This window comes from Telmatherina bonti (assembly GCF_933228915.1).
Source record: "Telmatherina bonti genome assembly, chromosome: 19".
Lineage (NCBI taxonomy): Eukaryota > Metazoa > Chordata > Actinopteri > Atheriniformes > Telmatherinidae > Telmatherina > Telmatherina bonti.
Genome location: NC_136617.1, coordinates 145,522 through 171,928, shown reverse-complemented (window position 1 = coordinate 171,928; position 26,407 = coordinate 145,522). Strand labels below are relative to the sequence as shown.

The 26,407-nt window shown below is 44.2% G+C and overlaps 1 protein-coding gene across 1 annotated transcript; it reads right to left on the bottom strand.

Annotated features, from left to right (window-relative positions):
- Positions 1–1,350: 1,350 nt before the first annotated feature.
- tfap2e (transcription factor AP-2 epsilon) lies at positions 1,351–25,813 on the bottom strand (the record flags this gene model as incomplete). The annotated part of the gene is made up of 7 exons (XM_079258944.1): positions 1,351–1,612; positions 1,712–1,850; positions 7,578–7,696; positions 11,341–11,572; positions 23,435–23,489; positions 24,346–24,774; positions 25,787–25,813. 7 exons carry the CDS (start codon positions 25,811–25,813, stop codon positions 1,351–1,353), a joined length of 1,263 nt encoding a protein of 420 aa, XP_079115070.1.
- Positions 25,814–26,407: the final 594 nt, after the last annotated feature.

Below are 26,407 nucleotides of genomic sequence, written 5' to 3'. Positions count from 1 at the left end.
AGGAACCGGACCGGACCGGTCATCTGTCCTTCCGGCAGGAACCGGACCGGACTGGACGTCTGTCCTTCCGGCAGGAACCGGACCGGACCGGACGTCTGTCCTTCCGGCAGGAACCGGACCGGACTGGACGTCTGTCCTTCCGGCAGGAACCGGACCGGACTGGACGTCTGTCCTTCCGGCAGGAACCGGACCGGACTGGACGTCTGTCCTTCCGGCAGGAACCGGACCGGACTGGACGTCTGTCCTTCCGGCAGGAACCGGACCGGACTGGACGTCTGGCCTTCCGGCAGGAACCGGACCGGACGTCTGGCCTTCCGGCAGGAACCGGACTGGACCGGACGTCTGGCCTTCCGGCAGGAACCGGACCGGACCGGTCATCTGTCCTTCCGGCAGGAACCGGACCGGACGTCTGGCCTTCCGGCAGGAACCGGACCGGACGTCTGGCCTTCCCGTTGGTCTACAGTAGAGGTCTGGGACTGATCCTCATAGATCACAGATCTGCTGGTTTTAGATGTTTCCTGCTCCAACGCTTCTGATCCAGATCAAATGTTTCTGCAGCGTGTCGACTCTTGTTGATTCTTTAACCAGATTCCGGTGCTGAAGCAGGAAACGGACCATCAGGAAAATTCTGGACAGTACAAGTCCATGGAAGGAAACCGATCATTAATCCTTTCATGATAAAATTCCCAGTGCGGCAGCATGTGGAGCAGATCCAGTCGGCTGTTTTACCTGCAGCGGTGTCATGTGGGCTTCACACGGAGAACCCGTGTAGACCATGTGATTCGTATGTGCTTGGCGTGTGGATCACGTTTTTGTGCTGGCTGACATATCAGAAATCAGATCTTAATTCTTTAATAATATATTACATTTATGTTGCAATACAATAGTAACAACAGTAATAACATTAATAATAAACCGACACAAAGTACAAAATGATTAATTATTTTCTGACTTTAAAAAAGAAGAGAAATGTTCTGTAGCTGCCTCATGCCTCCTCTCCCTGCTGACACCCGTTTCCCAAGAACACCTGCTGCACAGGACGCCAGAGGACATGCCGCAGGTGTCAGATATGGCTTCTGATGCTTCCAGGTGAGTCCTGTGCACGTGTGATGTGCTAACACACGGAAGGCGGCAGAGTAAATAAAAACGGAGTAAATCAGAGGCTGGTGCTGAAGAGAAGACACGTCTGACAGAGAGGAGAAGAGAGGTCCATGAGATATTATAAACCCGCCCCTTTTCTGGGAGGAGCCTCAGGAGTTTCTGGGAGGTAAGGTCTCACTTTTGGTCCTGAGGGCAGAGCTGAAGACCCAGAACATCGTGGGCCAGTCTTTTCTCTGCCTCTGTCCAGCTCTACTTGCGGTGCTTCATCTCCTTGTCGTGGTGGCCCTTCCCTCCTCCCTCGCCTTTTTCCAGCATTTTAATGGCCTCCATCAGGTAGCTCTGGAAGGCGGAGAGCGCTGCGCAGATGGCAGGGCCGCCAAAGCCGTGCGTGAGCAGGCTAAAGTGGGTGAGGCTTCCCTGGACACCAGGCTCAAGGCAAGGGGTGGGTCGGCTGCCTCCCAGCGGGGATCGGTCCTGGGACAGCAGGTCCACAAACTCCTTACAGATTTCCCTGAGAGGTGGAGAGGACACGTGTTAGTCTGATCCCAGAGGTGCAACAGCTGAGTAAAAAGTTTTCATGGCTGCAGCATGAAGTCCAGCTGTGACTAACTTGGTGGCCAGAAGCATGCTGCGTCGTGTCGGCAGCTGGTCCGGATCGCTCTGTCTGCACAGGTACTCCGCTGTGGCTCTGGACGGGAACTCTGTCTCACAAACGTAACCAAAATCCCGCGCCAGGTGGACAGCCTCACCTGCAGGACGGAGAACACCAAGACTTCAGCAAGTTTCTGTATAAACTTCAGCACGTCTGGACACCATCTAAAGCAATGAAACCCAGCAGCTTAAGTTAACTCATACAAATACAAGCTTACCCACATATCTCATTTACACACATCCTAGTATATCCACAATTTTACATGTCTCAGTTTACCTACATGTCACAGTTCACCATGTTCCAGTTTAACTACATGGTCCAGTCTAACAGATGTCCCAGCATAACCATGTCCCAGTTTACCACATTCCAATTTGATGGCATGTCCCAGTTAATCTGGGTTTTATAGATAATTGGAGCGCTTCTTGGGGAAAGCCTGGTCTTATTAGGAGAGATGGCATCCATCCCACGTTGGATGGAGCCGCTCTCTTATCTAGCAATGTGGACTCTTTTATTAGTCAGCTAAATTGACAACTCAGGGTTGGGACCAGGAGGCAGAATTGTAGTCCTACACACTTTTCTGCAGCTTCCCACCTGCCGCCGCCCACCCAAAACCCCATTCCGACCTTATACAACTTCCCAGCAGTAAGAATTAAACAACACAAAAACACTTCTGGGGTTAATCGTGAAAACCTCATAAAAATAAAAACAATAGATCTAATAAAATCTGAAAATAAGACAATAAAGTGTGGCCTACTGAATATCAGATCCCTCCCAAATAAGTCTTTATTAGTCAATGACTTGATAGGTGATCACCACATTGATTTATTCTGTCTTACGGAAACCTGGTTACAGCAAGAGGATGATGTTAGTATTAATGAAGCTACGCCAGCTAACTATTTAAACTTTCACATTCCTAGAACTACAGGCAGAGGAGGAGGTGTTGCAGCTATCTTTAAGTCAGAATTTTTAATTAATCCTAAGCACAAAACTAACTATAAATCCTTGGAATTCCTGACATTAAATTTATCTCATCCAAAATGGAATTGAGAGAAACCGCTCCTTTTAGCATTAGTGTATTGCTCACCTGGACCTTACTCCGAGTTTCTGACCGAATTCTCTGATCTCTTGTCTGAGTTAGTGCTGACTACTGATAAGGTCATTGTACTAGGTGATTTTAATATTCATGTTGACCATGAAAATGATAGTTTAAACATTTCCTTTAGCTCTATTCTAAACTCAATTGGGTTTTCACAAAATGTCAATGGAGCCACTCACTCTCATGGTCATACTCTTGATCTGGTTCTAACATCTGGTATTGAGACTGATAAGCTCAAAGTTTTTCCTCCAAACCCTGTCTTGTCCGATCACTTCTTATTAACCTTTGAATTCACTTTATTTGATTACTCACTGACCAAAAATAAATTCTACTATAGTAGATGTTTATCAGACAATAATATTACAAAATTTAAACAATCAATTGAATCAATTTTTTCACCTCTACCATGTGTTAGCATGACTGAGAGTCCCCCTTTAAGCCTTACTCCTGCTCAGATTGATCAACATGCTGATACTATAACAGCTTCAATGCGTACAACCTTGGATAATGTTGCTCCCCTAAAGAAGAAGAAATTAGGTAAGATTATGAAGGCTCCCTGGTTTAATTCCCAGCTTCGAGCTCTAAAACAGGCGTCAAGGCGTTTGGAAAACAGATGGCGTTCATCAGGACTAGAGGAGTCTCGCTTAACCTGGAAAGAAAGTTTAATTGTATACAAAAAAGCCTTACGTACGGCAAGAACAGCTTATTATTCATCATTGATAGAGGAAAACAAAAACATCCCTCGGTTTCTTTTCAGCACTGTAGCCAGGCTTACTAGGAGCCGGAGCGCTGTGGAGCCATGTATTCCTTTCTCACTTAGCTGGGATGATTTCATGTATTTTTTCAGGAATAAAATTGATACTATTAGAGATCAAATTCACAATATTCTTCCTTCTACCTATAATGTTGAGCCTGTTGTGGTCTCCGAAGCATCCTTAGAACCAGGATCTGACTTGTGTCTAAATAGTTTCTGTCCTGTCCAACCCTCTGAATTAACTAAAATAATAGCTTCATCTAAACCATCCACCTGTATCTTAGACCCTCTCCCAACGAGCCTCTTTAAGGACATTTTCCCTTTAATTAATACATCACTACTAAATCTTATCAATATGTCTTTAGTGACAGGATATGTACCACAGTCATTTAAAACTGCTGTAATCAAGCCTTTACTTAAAAAGCAATCTCTGGATCCAGAGGTGATAGCAAATTATAGACCTATATCTAACCTCCCTTTTATGTCCAAAATTCTGGAGAAAATAGTTTCAGCTCAGCTACATGCCCACCTGAGCAGAAATAATTTATGCGAGGAGTTTCAGTCAGGATTTAGAGCTCATCATAGCACTGAGACGGCATTGGTGAAAGTTACTAATGACCTTCTTATGGCCTCAGACAAAGGACTTGTGTCCGTACTTATCTTGCTTGATCTTAGTGCTGCATTTGATACAGTCGATCATAACATTCTGTTACAAAGACTAGAACAGGTGGTTGGAATTACAGGTACAGCGTTAAGCTGGTTTAAATCATATTTATCTGATAGACTTCAGTTTGTTCATGTAAATGACAAGTCCTCCTCCCAAACTACAGTAAGTCATGGAGTTCCTCAAGGTTCTGTACTTGGACCAATACTCTTCACACTATATATGCTCCCTTTAGGCAAAATTATTAGACAGCATGGAATAAACTTTCATTGTTATGCAGATGATACTCAGATATACTTATCCTTTAAACCAGATGAAACAAATCAGCCCAATAGGCTACAAAATTGTCTCATAGACATAAAGACTTGGATGTCTAGAAATTTTCTCCTCTTAAACTCAGATAAGACTGAAGTAATTCTCGTTGGATCTGAAAAACTCAGAGCTAAATTTTCCGGTTTTGTAATTAACCTGGATGGCATTACTTTAGCTTCCAGTGCTACAGTGAGAAACCTTGGAGTAATATTTGACCCTGACCTGTCCTTTGGCCCACATATTAAGCAGGTTACTAAAACAGCCTTCTTTCATTTACGTAATAAAGCCAAAATTAGGGACATTCTGTCTCAGAGTGATGCAGAAAAACTGGTTCACGCTTTTGTTACTTCGAGACTAGATTACTGTAACTCTCTATTACTGGGCTGTCCTAAATATGCCCTGAAAAGCCTTCAGCTGATCCAGAATTCTGCAGCCAGAGTCCTGACCAGAACCAGCATGAGAGATCATATTTCTCCAGTTTTAGCCTCTCTTCATTGGCTGCCTGTTGAATCTAGAATAGAATTTAAAATCCTTCTCCTTACATATAAAGCCCTCCACAACCAGGCACCACTATATATCAAAGACCTCATTGTTCCTTATATACCAAGCAGAGTACTTCGTTCGCAGACTGCAGGCTTACTTGTGGTTCCTAGAGTCTCAAAGAGCCGAGCAGGAGGCAGAGCCTTTGGTTATCAGGCCCCTCTCTTATGGAATAAGCTCCCAGTTAGTGTTAGGGAAGCAGACACCCTCCCCACCTTTAAGACGAGGCTGAAGACTTATCTTTTTGATAAGTCCTATAGCTAGGGATGGTTAGCATCCCTTAGTTATGCTGCTGTAGGTTTAGACTGCTGAGGGACATTTCCTGATACACTGAGCTTCTTTCTTTTTCTCTTTATCTCTTTCTTTTACCCCCCCATAACAGTGTTGCATCATTAACATGTATGTCTCCTGTCTCAGCAGGTCTCCCTGGCCGGGAGTAGCAGTTCCTGTTGTCTGTTGTCTTTCTGTCCTCTTCCCCCCACACAGCAGAGGCAGATGGCTGCCTGTCCTGAGCCGGGTTCTGCCGGAGGTTTCCTTCCTGTTAAAAGGGAGTTTTTTCCTTCCCACTGTCGCCAGTGTGCTTGCTCAGGATGGGAGATTGAGTTGGACTCAACTCATTCTGTTGGTTTCCTTATATAGGCTGTTATGAATTGACCTTCATTATGTTTTCCCCTCTGTCTGTAAAGCGTCTTGAGATGGCATTGCCGTGATTTGACGCTATATAAATAAAGTTGAATTGAATTGAATTGAATTGAATTGAATCTACATGTCCCAGTTTACAATGTTCCAGTTCCTTACATGAACCAGTTTACCACATGTCCCAGTTTACCTACATGTCCAAGTTTGGCTACATGTCCCAGTTTCCCATGTCCTAGATTACCTACAACTCACAGATTACCACATGTCCCATTTCATCGCATTTCCCAGTTTACAAAGTTCCAATTTGCTTACATGTCCCAGTTTGCCTACATGTCACAGTTTACCATGTTTCAGTTTATCTACAACATCTCCCAGTTTCCCATGTCCTAGTTTACCTACAACTCACAGATTACCACATGTCCAATTTTACCTACATTTCCCAGTTTACCATGTCCCAGTTTACCTACATGGTCCAGTCTAACATATGTCCCAGTTTAACAACGTGTCCCAGTTTACCACATATCCCAGTTAATCTACATGTATTAATTTACCACATGTTCCAGTTTACATACATGTAAGTTTATCATGTCCCATTTCATCACATTTCCCAGTTTACAAATTTCCAATTTGCTTACATGTCCCAGTTTACCACATGTCCCAGTTTACCATGTCCCAGTTAATTTGCATGTTTCTGTTTACCATGTCCCAGTTAATTTGCATGTTTCTGTTTACCATGTCCCAGTTTACCTACATGTCCCAGTTTACCTACATGTCCCAGTTTACCACATGTCCCAGTTAATTTGCATGTTTCTGTTTACCATGTCCCAGTTTACCTACATGTCCCAGTTTACCTACATGTCCCAGTTTACCACATGTCCCAGTTTACCATGTCCCAGTTAATTTGCATGTTTCTGTTTACCATGTCCCAGTTTACCTACATGTCCCAGTTTACCTACATGTCCCAGTTTACCACATGTCCCAGTTTACCATGTCCCAGTTAATTTGCATGTTTCTGTTTACCATGTCCCAGTTTACCTACATGTCCCAGTTTACCTACATGTCCCAGTTTACCATGTCCCAGTTAATTTGCATGTTTCTGTTTACCTACATGTCCCAGTTTACCTACATGTCCCAGTTTACCTACATGTCCCAGTTTACCTACATGTCCCAGTTTACCATGTCCCAGTTAATTTGCATGTTTCTGTTTACCATGTCCCAGTTTACCTACATGTCCCAGTTTACCTACATGTCCCAGTTTACCTACATGTCCCAGTTTATCCACATGTCCCAGTTTACCTACATGTCCCAGTTTATCCACATGTCCCAGTTTACCATGTCCCAGTTAATTTGCATGTTTCTGTTTACCTACATGTCCCAGTTTACCTACATGTCCCAGTTTACCTACATGTCCCAGTTTACCTACATGTCCCAGTTTACCATGTCCCAGTTAATTTGCATGTTTCTGTTTACCATGTCCCAGTTTACCTACATGTCCCAGTTTACCTACATGTCCCAGTTTACCTACATGTCCCAGTTTATCCACATGTCCCAGTTTACCTAAACCCAGTCTGAAACAACAGAACGCTGCAGGTTTTGTTAAAGTCTTTTCTTATTGGCTGTAGCTTCTGTTGCCACACAATGCATGTGTGTGTGTGTGTGTGTGTGTGTGTGTGCACTCATCCATTCTTGCCTTCACTGTTTATTCATATGCGCTCATGCGAGGACATTTGTCAGAGAGAGTGCAAGTTGCAGCATGAGTGTGTGTGTGTGTGTGTGTGTGTGTGTGTGTGTGTGTGTGTGTGTGTGTGTGCACGCCTACCCTCCACCAGAGATGTCAGCAGAGTGACGTTGGCGGCCTTGCGTCGCCCAGCGGGCAGGTTCAGGCCAATCTTCTCCAGACGCTCTCTCAGACAGCGGCCACCATTCTTGGACTTGGCCCTGAGGGAGGACACGGAGACACACGGCACATTCAGGCGTGTGCGCTGGTCTTTCTGCGTGTTTCTGTGTGAATCAGCTGAAACGTCCCTATGTTCCCCGTCAGCACACACACTGTCCAGTGTTTTCCTTCCTCCTCATCCTTCCTCTCTAAACATGTTTTCTTTATTAAAATATTGTTTTACATTTTTTATGTTTTAATTAATTTTATCACTTATATAAAATATTCATAAAAAATAGATTCTATAAAATTACAGATTTTCTGAATTCATAACTAAAAGCTATATGTATTTATTATTTTTTCTTCTGTATAGCTCTTTCACGTCCGCTCAAGTGGCTTATTAGCAGACATACCATCTCCACCATTTCACATACTAGAAAAGAGCCCTGAATTTTTTTCACAATTGCATAAATACAAACTAAACTGTCAAAAAGAAATTAAAAAAATAGAAGAAAAGTACTAAAATAAAATCAAGTAAAAAACATGATCATTTAATAACAAATAAAGAAGGATAAATACAAACAAGTAAAGAAAAACAAATGTTTAAAACAGTCTTTGTTGTAATTCAGATGCCTTTTTCACAACTGAACCATTTCTATATTAATTCATCCATATGTTAAAATTTTCTGTAACATCACATTACATTATTAGAGTGAGCAAATATTTAATATTTAAAACCTTAATCTTCAAACCAGCCAGTTGGTTTAATTGTCATATAATCCATTTCATTTCATTTTATCAGTAAACGTGTACAGAGCAGTGGGAGAGTTGGAATACCTCTGGAAAAAAGGCAGAAAATGTGCGTTATCACCGAGGGAGCTGCTGACTTTTTACCACCCGTCACATCTTTTAATTATGTCCTCTTTAAGGGTTTCAGCCTGAAACTGGAGTCGCAAACTTCATCTCATGTCCTGAGGCTGTACTTCACTAAACCACATCGCTTCGCTTGTGATTCTGTCTCATGACCCAGTTTGGTTCCTCGGCTCAGGCCATACTCTTAAATTAAAAAGATCTCATTGTGAGACTTTTCATTGAAGAAAATGTCCCCGTGTTTATCTGAGGAGTATGTGAGCAGAGCAGAGGCATGTGATGTACAGCTTTTTGGATCAAAGCAAAACGCAGCCTTTTCTTGAGGGTTTTTTAGTTTAAGTTCTTCTGTTGAATAAACTGAAAATTGCTGCAGTAAAAACAGAGATCACACTGAAACTGAGACATGCATATTTTCTGCATGCTCTGATCCATTAAAACGGTTAAATTTAAACTATCGTATTTGAAACACCTCCTCAATATGAAGCACAAATTATTCTGGACAAAGGAACAGACTGAACTATTAACTGTGGGAACATTCAGAATTTATAAAGGTGGTTAAAGTAAAAATCAGTCATTCTGTACTAAAAGGTCAGTAGGACGTCAGGTTTCTCTTTTTAGCATTTATATTGTGCTATGTAGAAACTAAATACCATGTTTATTCTACTGTGTAGAGACTCTAGCATCTATATTCTGCTATGTAGCAACTGTAGTATTTATATTGTGCTGCATAGTGACTGTATTATCTATATTCTATTATGTAGCGACTGTAGGATCTATATTCTGCTGTGTATTGTGTAATCTATATTCTGCAGCATTGCAACTGTAGTATCTATATTCTGCTGCATAACTTCTGTAGTATTTATGTTGTGCTGCCACACTGCGCTCTTTAATGAAATAAATATTGTACAAAATTTAAATTGTATTTCACCAGAAACCAAGTTAAATTATCCTGATGAAACCACACAGGGCAGAAAACGACATAACGAATGTGAAAAATTAGTAGAAGTTGTGGTTTTGCCACAACAAACCATTCGGCAAGCGGTCATATTCTTGTTGTAATGTATCTGCCATCCATCTCCTGATGTTTTTTAATTATTCAAAGAAACTTTTTCAGAAATGTTTTCATTTATATCTATTTATTCATCTTGCTTTAGTAACCAGAGGTGTTTAAATCCATTCGCTGATGGTTGTAAATACACTGCTCAAAAAAATTAAGGGAACACTAAAGTAACGCATTGTAGATCTGAATGAATGAAATATTTTTATTAAATACTTTGTTCTTTCCATAGTTGAATCTGCTGACAACTAAATCGCACAAAAATTATCAATGGAGGTCTGGATTTGGAGTTCTACTCCAAATGAAAGTGGAAAAACACACTACAGGCTGATCCAACTTTGATGTAATGTCCTTTAAACAAGTCAGAATGAGGCTCAGTAGTGTGTGTGGCCTCCGCGTGCCTGTATGACCTCCCTACAACACCTGGGCATGCTCCTGATGAGGCGGCGGATGTTCTCCTGAGGGATCTCCTCCCAGACCTGGACTAAAGCATCCGCCAACTCCTGGACAGTCTGTGGTGCAACTTGGCGTTGGTGGATGGAGACAGACATGATGTCCCAGATGTGCTCAGCTGGATCCAGGTCTGGGGAACGGGCGGGCCGGTCCATAACATCAATGCCTTGGTGTTGCAGGAACTGCTGACACACTCCAGCCACATGAGGTCTAGCATTGTCTTGCATTAGGAGGAACCCAGGGCCAACCGCACCAGCATATGGTCCCACAAGGGGTCTGAGGATCTCATCTCGGTACCTAATGGCAGTCAGGCTACCTCTGGCGAGCACATGGAGGGCTGTGCGGCCCTCCATAGACATGCCCCCCCACACCATTACTGACCCACTGCCAAACCGGTCCTGCTGGAGGATGTTGCAGGCAGCAGAACGTTCTCCACGGCGTCTCCAGACTCGGTCACGTCTGGCACATGTGCTCAGTGTGAACCTGCTTCCATCTGTGAAGAGCTCAGGGCGCCAGTGGAGAATTTACCAATCTTGGTGTTCTCTGGCAAACGCCAAACGTCCTGCACGGTGTTGGGCTGGAAGCACAACCCCCACCTGTGGACGTCGGGCCCTCATGCCACCCTCATGGAGTCTGTTTCTGACTGTTGGAGCAGACACAAGCACATTTGTGTCCTGCTGGAGCTCATTCTGCAGGGCTCTGGCAGTGCTCCTCCTGTTCCTCCTTGCACAAAGAAGGAGGTAGCGGTCCTGCTGCTGGGTTGTTGTCCTCCCACGGCCTCCTCCACGTCTCCTGATGTACTGGCCTGTCTCCTGGTAGCGCCTCCATGCTCTGGACACGACGCTGACAGACACAGCAAACCTTCTTGCCACAGCTGGCATTGATGTGCCATCCTGGATGAGCTGCACTACCTGAGCCACTTGTGTGGGTTGTAGACTCCGTCTCATGCTACCACTAGAGTGAAAGCACCGCCAGCATTCAGACCAAAACATCAGCCAGAAAGCATCGGAACTGAGAAGTGGTCTGTGGTCTCCACCTGCAGAACCACTCCTTTATTGGGTGTGTTTTGCCAGTTGCCTATAATTTCCACCTGTTGTCTGTTCCATTTACACAAAGCAGGTGGAACTGATTGTCAGTCAGTGTTGCTTCCTAAGTGGACGGTTCCATTTCACAGAAGTCTGGTTGACTTGGAGTTACATCGTGTTGTTCAGGTGTTCCCTTTAGTTTTTTGAGCAGTTTATATTACAATCATGCTTGATGAGTCAAAATAACTGGAAATATGCATCTGGGATTTTAAAATGAAGCCTACAGCTCAGGTGCCCTCACCTGCGCAGGACTCCACCCAGCAGAGAAGCGTTGAGGCACTCAGGTGGGGAGAGGCGTCGCTGCACCTCCCCCACTGTAACCTTGTACTTGGAGTTGGAGCTGAGCAGCGACAGGCGGCCTGGTACTGAACAGAACACCTCGGCCGGGTTGGACACAGCCCCCATTCCCAGACCCTCCTTCCCGATGGACAGGGCCGACAGGGACGAGCCGTTCAGCTTGGATGGGATGGGAACTGAGGAAGAACAGATGGATCTGATGAAGAAAAGTTGAGGAGAAACAGGAAGAAGAAGACACAGATCTGTGATGGTGTGACGCCGCCACCATTGTCAGTAATCTATGCAGCGTAATGTTGTCCCTCGAGTCGACAGCTCTAATTCTGGTGTGTTTTTCTGTCTGCAGGTGGTTTCATCCTAACTGCACATTCTCAAATAGCTCCGTTTCTCACCTTCAACACATCCATTTGCACTCAACTTCTTCTAAATGTTGCTCAGAAAACAGTAAAAGCTTCAGCAGACTGTTGTTCTGGAAGCGGCACAAGCTCCAGCAGGACTGGTGGTCGGTGAACGCATGGATGATGTCTATTTATATGTCATGATAACAGTGATGAAAGCTTCTCTTCCTCATATTTTTCCCATTAAAACCAATGGGAAAGCGTGTCCAAACTTTTGACTGGTAGTATAGGGTCATAAATATAATATATATATATCGAGTGAACTGTGGTCCACAATTTTTTCATGTATATCTTTAATATTTAATTTCCATCTTATTCAATAATCTATTATCGCCCCAGAAACTTATTTTAATTAATTCTTTCTATAAATTCCAAATATTTATTGATCTATGTTCCTAAATAAGATAATCTTTGAGTTTTTATATTTCAAGGTATTTTTTCTGTCCAACCATTTTGCATCATTTCAAAGTCACCTGATTTATTCATTTGTTTGACTTTCCTAACCCCCCTCAGAGTTTCCCTGCTGCAACACATCTGACTCGCATCAGACTTAATTAGCGATTGATTGGAGTCAGGTGTGTTGCAGCAGGGAAAGTCCTAACTTCTGCAGGACTGCGGCTCTGGAGGACCAAAGCTGTCCACCCCTTAGGAGCTCCACAAGCAATCATGATGGAGTTAAACTCCCCGCTTTACAGATTGTTTCCTCTTCCTGAACCTCCCAGTTAGCAGCCATGTTTGGGCCAAATCCCGGCCACTTCTGGCACTTGCTGCTCAGTTCCGGCATCGGTGAGTGTCCTGTGGGCCAGAAGTGGTCCAGATGTCAGTTGTTGATGTGGATTACAAACAGTTAATCGGCCAGAAGGGGACCAAACACGTGACTGAGTTTCAGCTGCTACATCAAAAGCCATCTTCTCCTCAAGCCATCCTCTCCTCAAGCCATCCTCTCCTCAAGCCATCTTCTCCTCAAGCCATCCTCTCCTCAAGCCATCCTCTCCTCAAGCCATCTTCTCCTCAAGCCATCTTCTCCTCAAGCCATCCTCTCCTCAAGTCATCCTCTCCTCAAGCCATCTTCTCCTCAAGCCATCTTCTCCTCAAGCCATCCTCTCCTCAAGCCATCCTCTCCTCAAGCCATCCTCTCCTCAAGCCATCTTCTCCTCAAGCCATCCTCTCCTCAAGCCATCCTCTCCTCAAGCCATCCTCTCCTCAAGCCATCTTCTCCTCAAGTCATCCTCTCCTCAAGTCATCCTCTCCTCAAGCCATCTTCTCCTCAAGCCATCTTCTCCTCAAGCCATCCTCTCCTCAAGCCATCCTCTCCTCAAGCCATCTTCTCCTCAAGCCATCCTCTCCTCAAGCCATCCTCTCCTCAAGCCATCCTCTCCTCAAGCCATCTTCTCCTCAAGCCATCTTCTCCTCAAGCCATCTTCTCCTCAAGCCATCTTCTCCTCAAGCCATCCTCTCCTCAAGTCATCCTCTCCTCAAGTCATCCTCTCCTCAAGCCATCTTCTCCTCAAGCCATCTTCTCCTCAAGCCATCTTCTCCTCAAGCCATCTTCTCCTCAAGCCATCTTCTCCTCAAGCCATCCTCTCCTCAAGCCATCCTCTCCTCAAGTCATCCTCTCCTCAAGCCATCTTCTCCTCAAGCCATCCTCTCCTCAAGCCATCTTCTCCTCAAGCCATCTTCTCCTCAAGCCATCTTCTCCTCAAGCCATCCTCTCCTCAAGCCATCTTCTCCTCAAGCCATCCTCTCCTCAAGCCATCTTCTCCTCAAGCCATCTTCTCCTCAAGCCATCTTCTCCTCAAGTCATCCTCTCCTCAAGCCATCCTCTCCTCAAGCCATCTTCTCCTCAAGCCATCCTCTCCTCAAGCCATCCTCTCCTCAAGCCATCTTCTCCTCAAGCCATCCTCTCCTCAAGCCATCTTCTCCTCAAGCCATCCTCTCCTCAAGCCATCCTCTCCTCAAGCCATCTTCTCCTCAAGCCATCTTCTCCTCAAGCCATCTTCTCCTCAAGCCATCCTCTCCTCAAGCCATCTTCTCCTCAAGCCATCTTCTCCTCAAGCCATCTTCTCCTCAAGCCATCTTCTCCTCAAGCCATCCTCTCCTCAAGCCATCCTCTCCTCAAGCCATCTTCTCCTCAAGCCATCCTCTCCTCAAGCCATCTTCTCCTCAAGCCATCCTCTCCTCAAGCCATCTTCTCCTCAAGCCATCCTCTCCTCAAGCCATCTTCTCCTCAAGCCATCTTCTCCTCAAGCCATCCTCTCCTCAAGCCATCTTCTCCTCAAGCCATCTTCTCCTCAAGCCATCTTCTCCTCAAGCCATCCTCTCCTCAAGCCATCCTCTCCTCAAGCCATCCTCTCCTCAAGCCATCCTCTCCTCAAGCCATCTTCTCCTCAAGCCATCCTCTCCTCAAGCCATCCTCTCCTCAAGCCATCTTCTCCTCAAGCCATCCTCTCCTCAAGCCATCTTCTCCTCAAGCCATCTTCTCCTCAAGCCATCTTCTCCTCAAGCCATCCTCTCCTCAAGCCATCTTCTCCTCAAGCCATCTTCTCCTCAAGTCATCCTCTCCTCAAGCCATCCTCTCCTCAAGCCATCCTCTCCTCAAGCCATCCTCTCCTCAAGCCATCTTCTCCTCAAGCCATCCTCTCCTCAAGCCATCTTCTCCTCAAGCCATCTTCTCCTCAAGCCATCTTCTCCTCAAGCCATCTTCTCCTCAAGCCATCTTCTCCTCAAGCCATCCTCTCCTCAAGTCATCCTCTCCTCAAGCCATCTTCTCCTCAAGCCATCCTCTCCTCAAGCCATCCTCTCCTCAAGCCATCTTCTCCTCAAGCCATCTTCTCCTCAAGCCATCTTCTCCTCAAGCCATCTTCTCCTCAAGCCATCCTCTCCTCAAGCCATCTTCTCCTCAAGCCATCCTCTCCTCAAGCCATCCTCTCCTCAAGCCATCCTCTCCTCAAGCCATCCTCTCCTCAAGCCATCTTCTCCTCAAGCCATCCTCTCCTCAAGCCATCCTCTCCTCAAGCCATCTTCTCCTCAAGCCATCTTCTCCTCAAGTCATCCTCTCCTCAAGCCATCCTCTCCTCAAGCCATCCTCTCCTCAAGCCATCCTCTCCTCAAGCCATCTTCTCCTCAAGCCATCTTCTCCTCAAGCCATCTTCTCCTCAAGCCATCCTCTCCTCAAGTCATCCTCTCCTCAAGCCATCTTCTCCTCAAGCCATCTTCTCCTCAAGCCATCCTCTCCTCAAGCCATCCTCTCCTCAAGCCATCTTCTCCTCAAGCCATCTTCTCCTCAAGCCATCCTCTCCTCAAGCCATCTTCTCCTCAAGCCATCCTCTCCTCAAGCCATCTTCTCCTCAAGCCATCCTCTCCTCAAGCCATCTTCTCCTCAAGTCATCCTCTCCTCAAGCCATCTTCTCCTCAAGCCATCTTCTCCTCAAGCCATCTTCTCCTCAAGCCATCCTCTCCTCAAGCCATCCTCTCCTCAAGCCATCTTCTCCTCAAGCCATCTTCTCCTCAAGCCATCTTCTCCTCAAGCCATCCTCTCCTCAAGCCATCTTCTCCTCAAGCCATCCTCTCCTCAAGTCATCTTCTCCTCAAGTCATCCTCTCCTCAAGTCATCCTCTCCTCAAGCCATCTTCTCCTCAAGCCATCTTCTCCTCAAGCCATCCTCTCCTCAAGCCATCTTCTCCTCAAGCCATCCTCTCCTCAAGCCATCTTCTCCTCAAGCCATCTTCTCCTCAAGCCATCTTCTCCTCAAGCCATCTTCTCCTCAAGCCATCCTCTCCTCAAGCCATCCTCTCCTCAAGCCATCTTCTCCTCAAGCCATCCTCTCCTCAAGCCATCCTCTCCTCAAGCCATCCTCTCCTCAAGCCATCCTCTCCTCAAGCCATCTTCTCCTCAAGCCATCCTCTCCTCAAGCCATCCTCTCCTCAAGCCATCTTCTCCTCAAGCCATCCTCTCCATTTGTCATTTTAAGTTTAGTTGCAGTTACTCCCTCAACCACTTGGTGGTGCTGTTCTGTAGAAGAGACCACCAGTTTTATGCCAATATGGTTGTTTTTTTCATCGTGTCCAGGTGTTTCAGATTCTCACAAAGTTTCTTTCAGAGAAGCTGATGATGTTTCCATCAAACATATTAAGCATGGGGGCGCTAGCGAGCAAGCAATGGAGTAGGGTGTGTGTTCGATGAGCTCCGCATAAATTGAATTTAGGTCTTTTTATTTGGCGTTTTCATTAAGAGTGAAACACTACGGACTTATCTAAGACACCATTGCATCATATGGGACGGCTTTCTCTTCGGAAAATGGCGACTAACCTGCGCAAGTACAAATACATAGGCAAGGCCTCATCAAGAGAGACGAACCCTGACACGGCTAGCAATGCAGCTAATGCTAGCACACCGTCTGGGTCAGAAGAACCAAGCGATACGGCTAGCATGTTGTCCGAGCAAAGTGAACAAACCAACCTGGCGGATTTGAAAGTGGAACTGTTGTCATCCATTAAAACTGAAATGACTGAACTTTTCCAGAGGGAAGTGACAAAAGTGCTTATGAGTGAGATCGAGGGTGTCAAGGCAGAGCTCCGCTCAGTCAAGGAGGAAATTGCTAACAACACGGTAGCCCTCCGGTCGGATTTGGACACTGTCAAGACAACTATTTCAGATATAGAGCGGGGGCTCTCTGGCTGCTCGGACGACATCACGACTTTACAAACTAAGGTTTGCAAACTGGAGAAAACTGTGGAAACGCTGCAGGAGAAATGTGTAGACATGGAGGGGCGTATGCGGAGGTCTAACATTCGCATTGTGAATGTCCCTGAAGCATCCTCGTCCGCACCTGCCTCAGTGTCCAGACTACTAAGAGATGCCTTGAAAATGGATAAGGACGTGGTGATTGACAGGTCTCATCGCACTTTACAGGGGAGAAGAGCAGACGGCAAACCAAGAGCTATCATAGCAAAACTTCACTATTACCAAGATTGTGTCGACCTTCTTCGCCGTGCACGAGAAGCTGGTCCACTCAGTTACAACGGCTCAACCATCTTTATCTTTCCTGATTACCCACCAAGTGTGGCCTGTGCCAGATTGGCCTTTAATGATGTTAAAAAGCTTCCCCGCGGACGAGAAGGGATACGCTACGGGCTCCTCCACCCTGCCCGGCTACGGATCACACATAACGGCACGGAAAAGTTTTTCGAAGATCCAGCGAAAGCCAAGATGTACGTGGAGGAAAATATGTGAAAAGAAAGAGACTATAATGACTGGTAAAGTTGCCCCATTTTGATTTTAATATTATTTCGGACTCTTTATATTGATTGTGTCTTTATAGAATTATATTCCTTAAATTTTCTATGTCTGCGTTGCTGGGGCACTGTTTTCTTTCTTTCTGCCTCTTTTCTATTTGCCATTATATCCGTGGTATTCCTATTATTATTTGATTTTTGAACGCCTAAAACATATATTCTTCATTTATACTTTGGTAAAACAAAAGACTTTATTATTTTCATTGTTACTTTAGTTTTATGCGGACCTACTTGGAAAGCTAGAGTTCTGATAAGCACGCAATGTGTGGATTTTGTTGTAAAGGGTTGCTCTGTCACCATGTTCTTGTTGGTGACAATTTGGGGTGGGTACTTGTTGCACCATTTATATTGCAATTATTTTGTGTATTTTTAGTAGTGATGGGATTTCCTAAGGTATGTTCTGATTCAACTGAATATAATCTTGTCAAAACTTATACATCTCAAAACTCATGGTTAATCCATTGCTGACATCTCCAGCCAATATATGCCAGCTGAATTTTGTATGCTGGAATGTTAAGTCTCTTAATAGCCTGGTAAAACGTAGAAAAGTGCTTTCTCATCTGAATCAGCTGAATGCAGACATTGCCTTTCTCAAGGAAACCCATCTTATTACCTTTGATCATTCTAAACTTAGAGGCGGATGGGTGGGACAGTTCTTTCATTCAAATTTTCATTCCAAATCTAGAGGTACAGCTATTTTAATTAAAAAAACAGTTCCGTTCATTATGTCAAAAGTTGAAGCAGACTTAAATGGGCGGTATGTAATTGTAGTGGGAAGACTAAATAACACTCCTGTTGTCCTTGCAAATATATATGCTCCTAATTGGGATGACAGCGCATTTTTTACTGGACTCTTTTCTCAAATACCAAATTTAGATACACATCATCTCATTTTGGGAGGTGACATTAATTGTGTACTATCATGTTCACTGGACCGTAGTTCACCTAAAAGCATGCATCCAACTCGATCATCACAAGTGGTTAACCAGCTTCTTAAAGCGAATGGAATGACTGATGTCTGGAGATTTCGAAATCCTGGTCGTAGAAGTTACTCTTTTTACTCGCCAGTTCATAAGACATTCTCTAGAATAGATTACTTTTTTCTTGACAATAATTTGCTCTCACTAGTTAATAAGTGCGATTATCAGGCAATAGTGATCTCAGATCATGCACCGTTGTTGATGACTCTAAACATGCCAATTTCAGGCAGCAGATATAGACCTTGGAGGTTTAATACACTTTTGCTTTCTGATGATGAGTTTGTCAAATTTATTTCAAAAGAAATAAATGAATACTTGATACGTAATAAAACTCCAGGAATATCCTTTGGTCTGATTTGGGAATCACTAAAAGCTTATCTCAGAGGCCAAATTATATCTTATAGCGCTAAAGTAAAAAAAGCTAAAGAAGAGCGGGTCAGAAGGATTGAAGATGATATTTTACGACTTGATGAAGCCCTGACCCATTCTTCTTCTCCTGAGCTGTTCAAACAACGCATAGCTCTTCAGACTGAATTTGATTTGATTACTACAAAACAAACGGAAAATCTTCTAAATAAAACTAGACATAAAATGTATGAACATGGTGAAAAAATTGGGAAAATCTTGGCTCATCAGTTGCGACAGCAACAGGTTGACCAAACTATTCTTGCAATTAATAATAAGCATGGGGTAAAATTAACAGATCCTTTAGAAATCAATCAACGTTTTGGTGAATATTACTCACATTTATATACTTCTGAGTCCAAAAGAAATGAATCGTTGTTTAGTTCATTTTTTAGTAAATTTGGTCTTCCCACTATAAGCGATCAATCTGCCCAAGACTTGGAGAGGCCCTTCTCCAAAGAAGAATTAACAAATGCTATTGCTTCTATGCAACGTGGAAAAGCTCCAGGGCCAGATGGATTCCCAAGTGAGTTTTTTAAAACCTTCACAAAGGAATTGTCCTCTATTTTGCTTTCTGTATATGAAGAGTCTTCGGATGCTGGCACATTTCCAGAAACTATGAGACAGGCTGTCATATCTTTCATTTATAAAAATGGCAAAAGTAAATTAGAATGTAGTTCATATCGGCCTATTTCATTGTTAAATGTTGATAGTAAAATCTTTGCAAAAATATTAGCACGTCGTTTAGAAGTTGTTGTACCTACTGTTGTGACTGATGATCAAACGGGGTTTATTAAGAATCGATATTCATTTTTTAACATTCGCCGGCTTTTGAACATTCTTCATTATCCCACTCCACCCGATACACCAGAAGTGGTTCTTTCTTTAGATGCAGAAAAGGCATTTGATCGGGTGGAGTGGGATTACCTTTTTTATACCCTTAAAAAATTTGGCTTTGGTGTGAAGTTTATATCTTGGATCCGTACTTTATATTCCTCCCCTGTGGCTGCTGTCCGTACAAATAACAATCGCTCTAACTTTTTTACTCTAGAACGTGGAACCCGGCAAGGATGTCCCCTATCCCCTTTATTATTCTCCCTGGTAATTGAACCACTTGCAGCAGCTGTACGCAATGATGCTTCTATCAAGGGTGTACAAAGAGGTGATTTTGAACATAAAGTCTCCCTTTATGCGGACGACACACTATTATATGTGTCTGAGCCACTTCAAAGCCTGCCAAGACTCCTTGATCTTTTGGATAGTTTTGGAAAAATATCAGGCTATAAGGTTAATATGCAGAAAAGTGAGCTTATGTCCATAAATTGTGCAGTTCAACAAAGTATGCTAAGTTCACTCCCATTTAAATTAAGTGGAAATAAATTTAAGTATCTTGGAGTTTGGATTACGAAAACATACAAACAGATGTACAAAACAAATTTTATTCCACTACTAGATTCAGTAAAACAGGACCTTGAACGCTGGAATACTATACCGTTGTCATTAGGGGGAAGAATAAATATTATTAAAATGAATATTTTACCCAAATTTTTATATCTATTTCAATCAGTGCCCATATTCTTAACAAAATCTTTTTTCTCACTCATAGATAAGTTGGTATCATCATTTATATGGAATGGAAAAAGTGCACACATTTCCAAAAATATCTTACAACGACACAGAGAAAATGGAGGATTCTCACTTCCCAATTTTCAATATTACTATTGGGCATCGAATACCCGTGCAATGTTGTATTGGTCTTTGACTTCAAATAATGGTGGCTCTACATGGTTGATACTTGAGAATATGTCATGCAGATCTACTTCTTTACACTCTTTGCTGTGCTCAGGATTACCTCTGCCTCAGCCCTTATGTAATTTTTCCACAAGCGTTGTTGTTAAACATTCATTTAAGATTTGGGCACAATTCAGACGGAGCTTCAGTTTAAATAATATGTCAGTTTATGCTCCTATTGCACGAAACCATATGTTTGTGCCTTCCACTATTGATGACTCCTTTACTATCTGGGCCACACATGGCTTGAGGACTTTGAAAGACATGTTTGTCAAAGGACTGTTTGCATCGTTTCAACAAGTGAAAACAGCTTTCCAAATACATGATTGTCATTTCTTCAGATATCTTCAGCTTCGCAGTTTTGTGTCTACTTCATTCAGTTACTTCCCCTCACGACCGCCTGACTCACTCCTGGAAACAGTTTTGGATCTGAATGCTCGCTCCAAGGGACTGATTGGTAAAATTTATTCGGCAATTAATTCTTATAACTTGGAACCACTGGATCGTGTTAGGCGAAAATGGGAGGAGGAACTTGAAATCGTAATCTCTGAAGACGTTTGGAAAACTGTTATAAATAATATTTACTTATCCTCAATTTGTTTAAGACACAGGGTAATCCAATTTAAAATTGTTCATAGATTGCACTGGTGTAAAGTGAAACTGGCAAAATTTAAACCAGATTTGGATCCTAACTGTGATCGTTGTGGAACCGAACTTGCAACATTATCTCATATGTTTTGGTCCTGTTCAAAGCTGCCACAATTTTGGCAATCCATTTTCAAATTTCTATTGGATGCATTTGGGATTAATATCGTAGCTGAGGCCAAAACTGCAATATTTGGTATTTCACCACGCATTATCAGCAGCCAAAAACATAAAATAGCAATTGCTTTTCCCACACTTATTGCTCGCAGGCTTGTACTGCTTAAGTGGAAGGAAAAGCACCCTCCATCTTTCAAATTATGGTTTATGGACCTTTTTCGTCATTTAACACTAGAGAAAATAAGGCACTCTCTAAGAGGCTGCGTTAATAAGTTCTTCAATATCTGGCAACCTATTTTGGATCAGATTAAGAAGGTAGATCCGTCACTTATCTCACAAGAGTAATTTATGTTTTAAATTATTATTGTTTCTGTTTTTGGTTTTTTTTGTTTTGTTTTTTTTAATGGTGCAACAGGGTGGGAGGGTTTGTTTTGGGGAGTTTATAAAAATAAATAAATAAATAAATAAATAAATTTAAAAAAAAAAAAAAAAAAAAGACTATTGTATTTTCAACAATATGTCTAACAATATTTTTTTTTTCAATAAAAAGACTTTGAACAAAAAAAAAAACATATTAAGCATCATCCTGCTTAGATGCTGACTGTTTCAGTCACTATTTAACCAGATTAATTCCCTGAACTGATCTGAAACCCTGTTAAAGGGTTAATCCAGTCATTCTGATCAAAGGTAACAAGGACTGAAACTCCTCCTCTTCCCGCCAGACAAGCTGAGGGGAAATCTGACAACTTCCCCGCCATGTTCATCTGGACACGCTGAGTGAAAACATTCCAGTTAACCCAGCATTAGATTGGATGGAGAGAAAATCCACACATACACGGCAGAACATGCAAATTCCACACAGAAAAGCCACCGTTCAATCCTCCCCTCCAACCGAGGCTCAAACAGCAACTTTAATGCTGTAAGGCTGCAGTGCTGACCGCTACGCCACCGTGCCATGCAACTTCTGCTTAAATTCTCCTCCACTGATGTGTCCAGAACTCCCAAACCAGGAGATCCTGGAAAACAATGATAAAAAATCACATTTAATTCAAAATATTAAATAAGATAAAAACTTTACTAATTAAATTACATTTAGAAATTAAATAATTTAATCATTCATTTTCCTAACCGCTTAATCCAATTTAGGGTTGCGGGGAAGCTGGAGCCTGTCCCAGGTGTCTGGGTGAAAGGCGGGGTACACCCTGGACATCTCGCCAGTCCATTGCAGGGACACACAGAGACACACAACCAGTCAGTCCTAGGGGCAGAGTAACCAGTTAACCTAACATCAGGTCTTTGGACGGTGGGAAGAAGCCGGAGAACCTGGAGGGAACCCAGCATACACGGGGAGAACATGCAAACTCCACACAGAAAGGCCGCTGACCAAACCCCGCCCCAGCTGAGGATCGAACCAGGCCACAGTACTAACCACTGTGCCACCGTGCAGCCCTTAATTTAATTTAATTTAATTTGATTTAATCGATCCAGAAGGTTTTGTGTTTTCTCCTGTTTGTCAGTGTTTCTGTTCACAATTTCACATTAAAACAACTCCGCAGATTTTTTTCTTTAACTCCAGTAAATGTTGGGAATGATCTGAGAGGAACTGTGGACACAAGAACCTTGTGAAGGATTTTTCATAACAAATTGAATTGAATTAAATTAAATTAACTGTGCACGGTGGCACAGTGGTTAGTACTGTGGCCTGGTTCAATCCTCAGCTGGGGCGGGGTTTGGTCAGCGGCCTTTCTGTGTGGAGTTTGCATGTTCTCCCCGTGTATGCTGGGTTCCCTCCAGGTTCTCCGGCTTCTTCCCACCGTCCAAAGACCTGATGTTAGGTTAACTGGTTACTCTGCCCCTAGGACTGACTGGTTGTGTGTCTCTGTGTGTCCCTGCGATGGACTGGCGAGATGTCCAGGGTGTACCCCGCCTTTCACCCAGAGACACCTGGGACAGGCTCCAGCTTCCCACCACCCTTCATCAGACTGAGCGGTTCAGATGATGGATGAAAGCCGGGCCTTTCGATGGATGAAATGAAATGAAAAGAAAGAAGTTTAGTTTTATTCAACTCTTCATGAGACTCTGGATCCTGCAGCTGCTGGTCCAACGGCTCCTCCACCAGTTCAGAACTCTCATTTCATTGTGATGTTGACCCCCCCCCACTTCTGCCGAGCGCGCTCATGTGACCATGAACAGTTCATTAAGACCGTCTGCCTCCGGCTGGTGCGCGCGGCGGACTGGCTCACGCAGAAAACGGAATTATTTATTGTGTGTGTGTGTGTGTGTGTGTGAGAGAGAGAGAGAGACCCAAAACCCCTTCAGCATATAAACCACAATTATAAAACTACACACACACACACACACACACGGCCTTTTTTTCCTCTCCCACGCGCGCGCGCACGCACACCTCTTACCTTTTTTAATGACAGAGTGGTCCAGGATGCCCAGGGCTGATCCTTCCTCCATTCCCTGCAACAGACACACTGTCATTAATTCACGCACGCGCGCGCACATGCAGGCCAGAACAAAATGGAGGCTCCATGCAGCAGCGCGTGAACGCAGAACATTTTTTTCCTTAAACAAGCTGATAAAAACAGAAACGATCACGTGACCGGATCAATAAAATCTTTTCATCTTTAAGCTGAAATTTTTTAACAACTTAAAGAATTTCAAACATTTTCTGCGTATTTTTATGGATGAAACTGAGTGACACGCGCGCGACTTCATCACGCACTGACCACAAGGCGGTGCGCGCTTCTTACCACACACACACCCGCGCACGCGCTCCTTTGCCACTGATGACCGCGCGCATTGATTAGTCTCGGTGCAACAACAATCAGCGGCTGCAGCTGCCGCACAACAAGCCGCGCAAAGCTGCGGGATTCTGCGCGTGCGGCGCACATGGTTCCGCTCCTGCGGTTTTTTCCAGAAGAAATGTAAAAAAAAAAAACAAACAAACAAAAAAAACTGCGAAATAAAATATAAATAAAACACTTTTTAAATTTAAAATGTTGGAAAACATCTGAATGAATAAAAGTTGTAAACAAACAAAAACGCGCCATTTTCTCTGGTTTGTTCCAATAAATCAATAATTCAGACGCGTTTTGAAAAACTCAAAATAAAAAAAATGACAAACAAATAAATGAATTAAAATGGAATAAAATAACTGATGATCTTCGTTGTTTGCAGACATGAAGAAGAGAAACCGCCTCGAGGCCTTTCTGCCTCCATCTGATCATGTCATCAATAAAAACACAAAACAATCTTTACAAATAAAACCTTCTGACAAGAACAAATAAAAGATGTTGGAGGAAAATTTATTCACCTGAAGATCCTCGAGGCCGTGATGTCCCAGGTGAATCCCAAGAGGCCCGTCCCCCAGAGCCGCGGCCGCCTCCCCCAGACCGTGCAGGAGCCGGGGCACGGCCGGGTACTCCCGCCGGGGATCCAGGCTCAGCGCCCGGTGAGACTGGGACAGCAGGGGCCCCTCCTCGGAGCGCGACCGCTGCGAGTGCCATGCGGCCTGCTGGTGGATGGAGTTGATGGAGGGGTAGGGGTCCGACAGGTGGGAGTAGGCCGAGTCCTGGCTCTGGGAGTACGGCAGGGAGGACTGCGGGTAGGGCGGAGGGAAGTAGGGGGGCTGGAAGTCGGAGGCCGGAGTGTGGCAGAGCGGGGGAGCCGAGGAGTAGGCGGCCTGGTTGAGGGAGGAGAGGCGCCCCCCCGGAGAGGAGCCGCTCAGTCCGTCCGCGCGCTCCTGCACGAAACCAGACAGGTTGAGAAACTGGAGGAGCTCATTAGAGTCCACAAGATCCCAATTGATCCCAAAGTCCACAAGAAGAGAAAATTACAGAATAAAACAAAATAAAAAAATGAAAACAAAAAAACAGAATGAATGTGAGTCAAAGTGTGAGGAGGAACTCAGCAGCGGCGGAAGTGATGCGCGCTGGCAGCCGCCGCCTGCGGCACCGCTGCAGCGTCAGAAAGGTCACGGCCACGGAGGGTCGCAGAAGACAGGTAACACACAGCAACACGTCGCTCCGGGAGGGAGGAGGGGGGGTCTGTGTCAACAAACACAATCTGACCTCACAAAGTAAAAAGGTTGCGACTTCTCCGTGGAAGTCCGCGCGCCGCGGACACGTTTCCTGATGGATTTCTGCTGAAGCTGGGTCACGCGGATCGATGGTTTCTGCCGGAACAGCGTCCATTAGAGCCAAACAAGGCCGCTAAAGTCGGTCACAGCGCCAGGCCGAGCCGCGCCAGGCCGAACCGCGCCAGGCCGAGCCGCGCCAGGCCGAACCTATCTCCTGTTCCAGCAAAGTTTTTCATCCATAGCTGAAAAACTCACCGCGGCGGCAGGGATTCATCAGCTCCGTTATGGCCCCGAACAGACCCGGCATGGCACGGCAAGGCGCACAGTGGAGCCGCATGTGCACGCGCGCAATAATAAAACGGTTTAAACTATTTTACTGACTAAAAGCACAATTAGAAAATAACAACAGTAATAATAGTAGTTATAAAATTATTAATTATTAATCATTATTATAATATTATTATTATCATTATTATTATTATTATTATTATTATTTTTATTATTAATAATAATCATATTTATTATTATTATTATTATTATTATTAATAATAATAATAATAATAATAATAATAAACAAAGTGAGCGCGCGCCCAGTGTTTCTGGTTTGAAATACTTTCGCAGCTGATTTTTTCCTGATGATTCCACAAAAACCCAGGAGCGAGCTGTGCTGACTTACCATGGCTGAGTAGGTGTGGATCAACATCTGGACCTTCTGGACAGCCCACGTGGAGTGAACGGCACGTGAAGGTTCCGGTGGCGCACAGGTGTGTCCAGGTGTGTTGCGGCTCCTCAGCGCTCCATCACATCAAGCCGCTTCTGTCTGACAGGCTTTTTACGCACAGTCAACAGCGGACACACTCACGCGCACACAACACACGCGGACTCCTGCAGCTGCTCCATGAACGCACTACTTATAGGATGTGCGCGCACCCTGCTGCGCGAGGGAGGGGTCGCTGGATCCACTTCTCTTAAAGGGACATGAGCTGAGCAGCCGAACATTTTCCTCTCAACACACAGCTGCAGGTTTCAGGCTCGAGCTCGCGCTCCAAGCGCGGTTTCCACGCGCACATTTTAAATGTTGGAAATGATGAAAGAAAAAAGAAAAAGTCTGGAAGAGTAAAAGTTTAACGAAGCGACAACCTGGCGGTAAGAAGTGAAGCCGATTCAAAAGTGCCTAAACCTGCAGTTCTCCCTTCATCCGCTAGAGGCTACCAGAGCAAATCCACATAGACTCCCATTATAAAAAGACCAACTTCACAGCAGAAATGAACATGTTTACAGAAAAAATAAACACGTT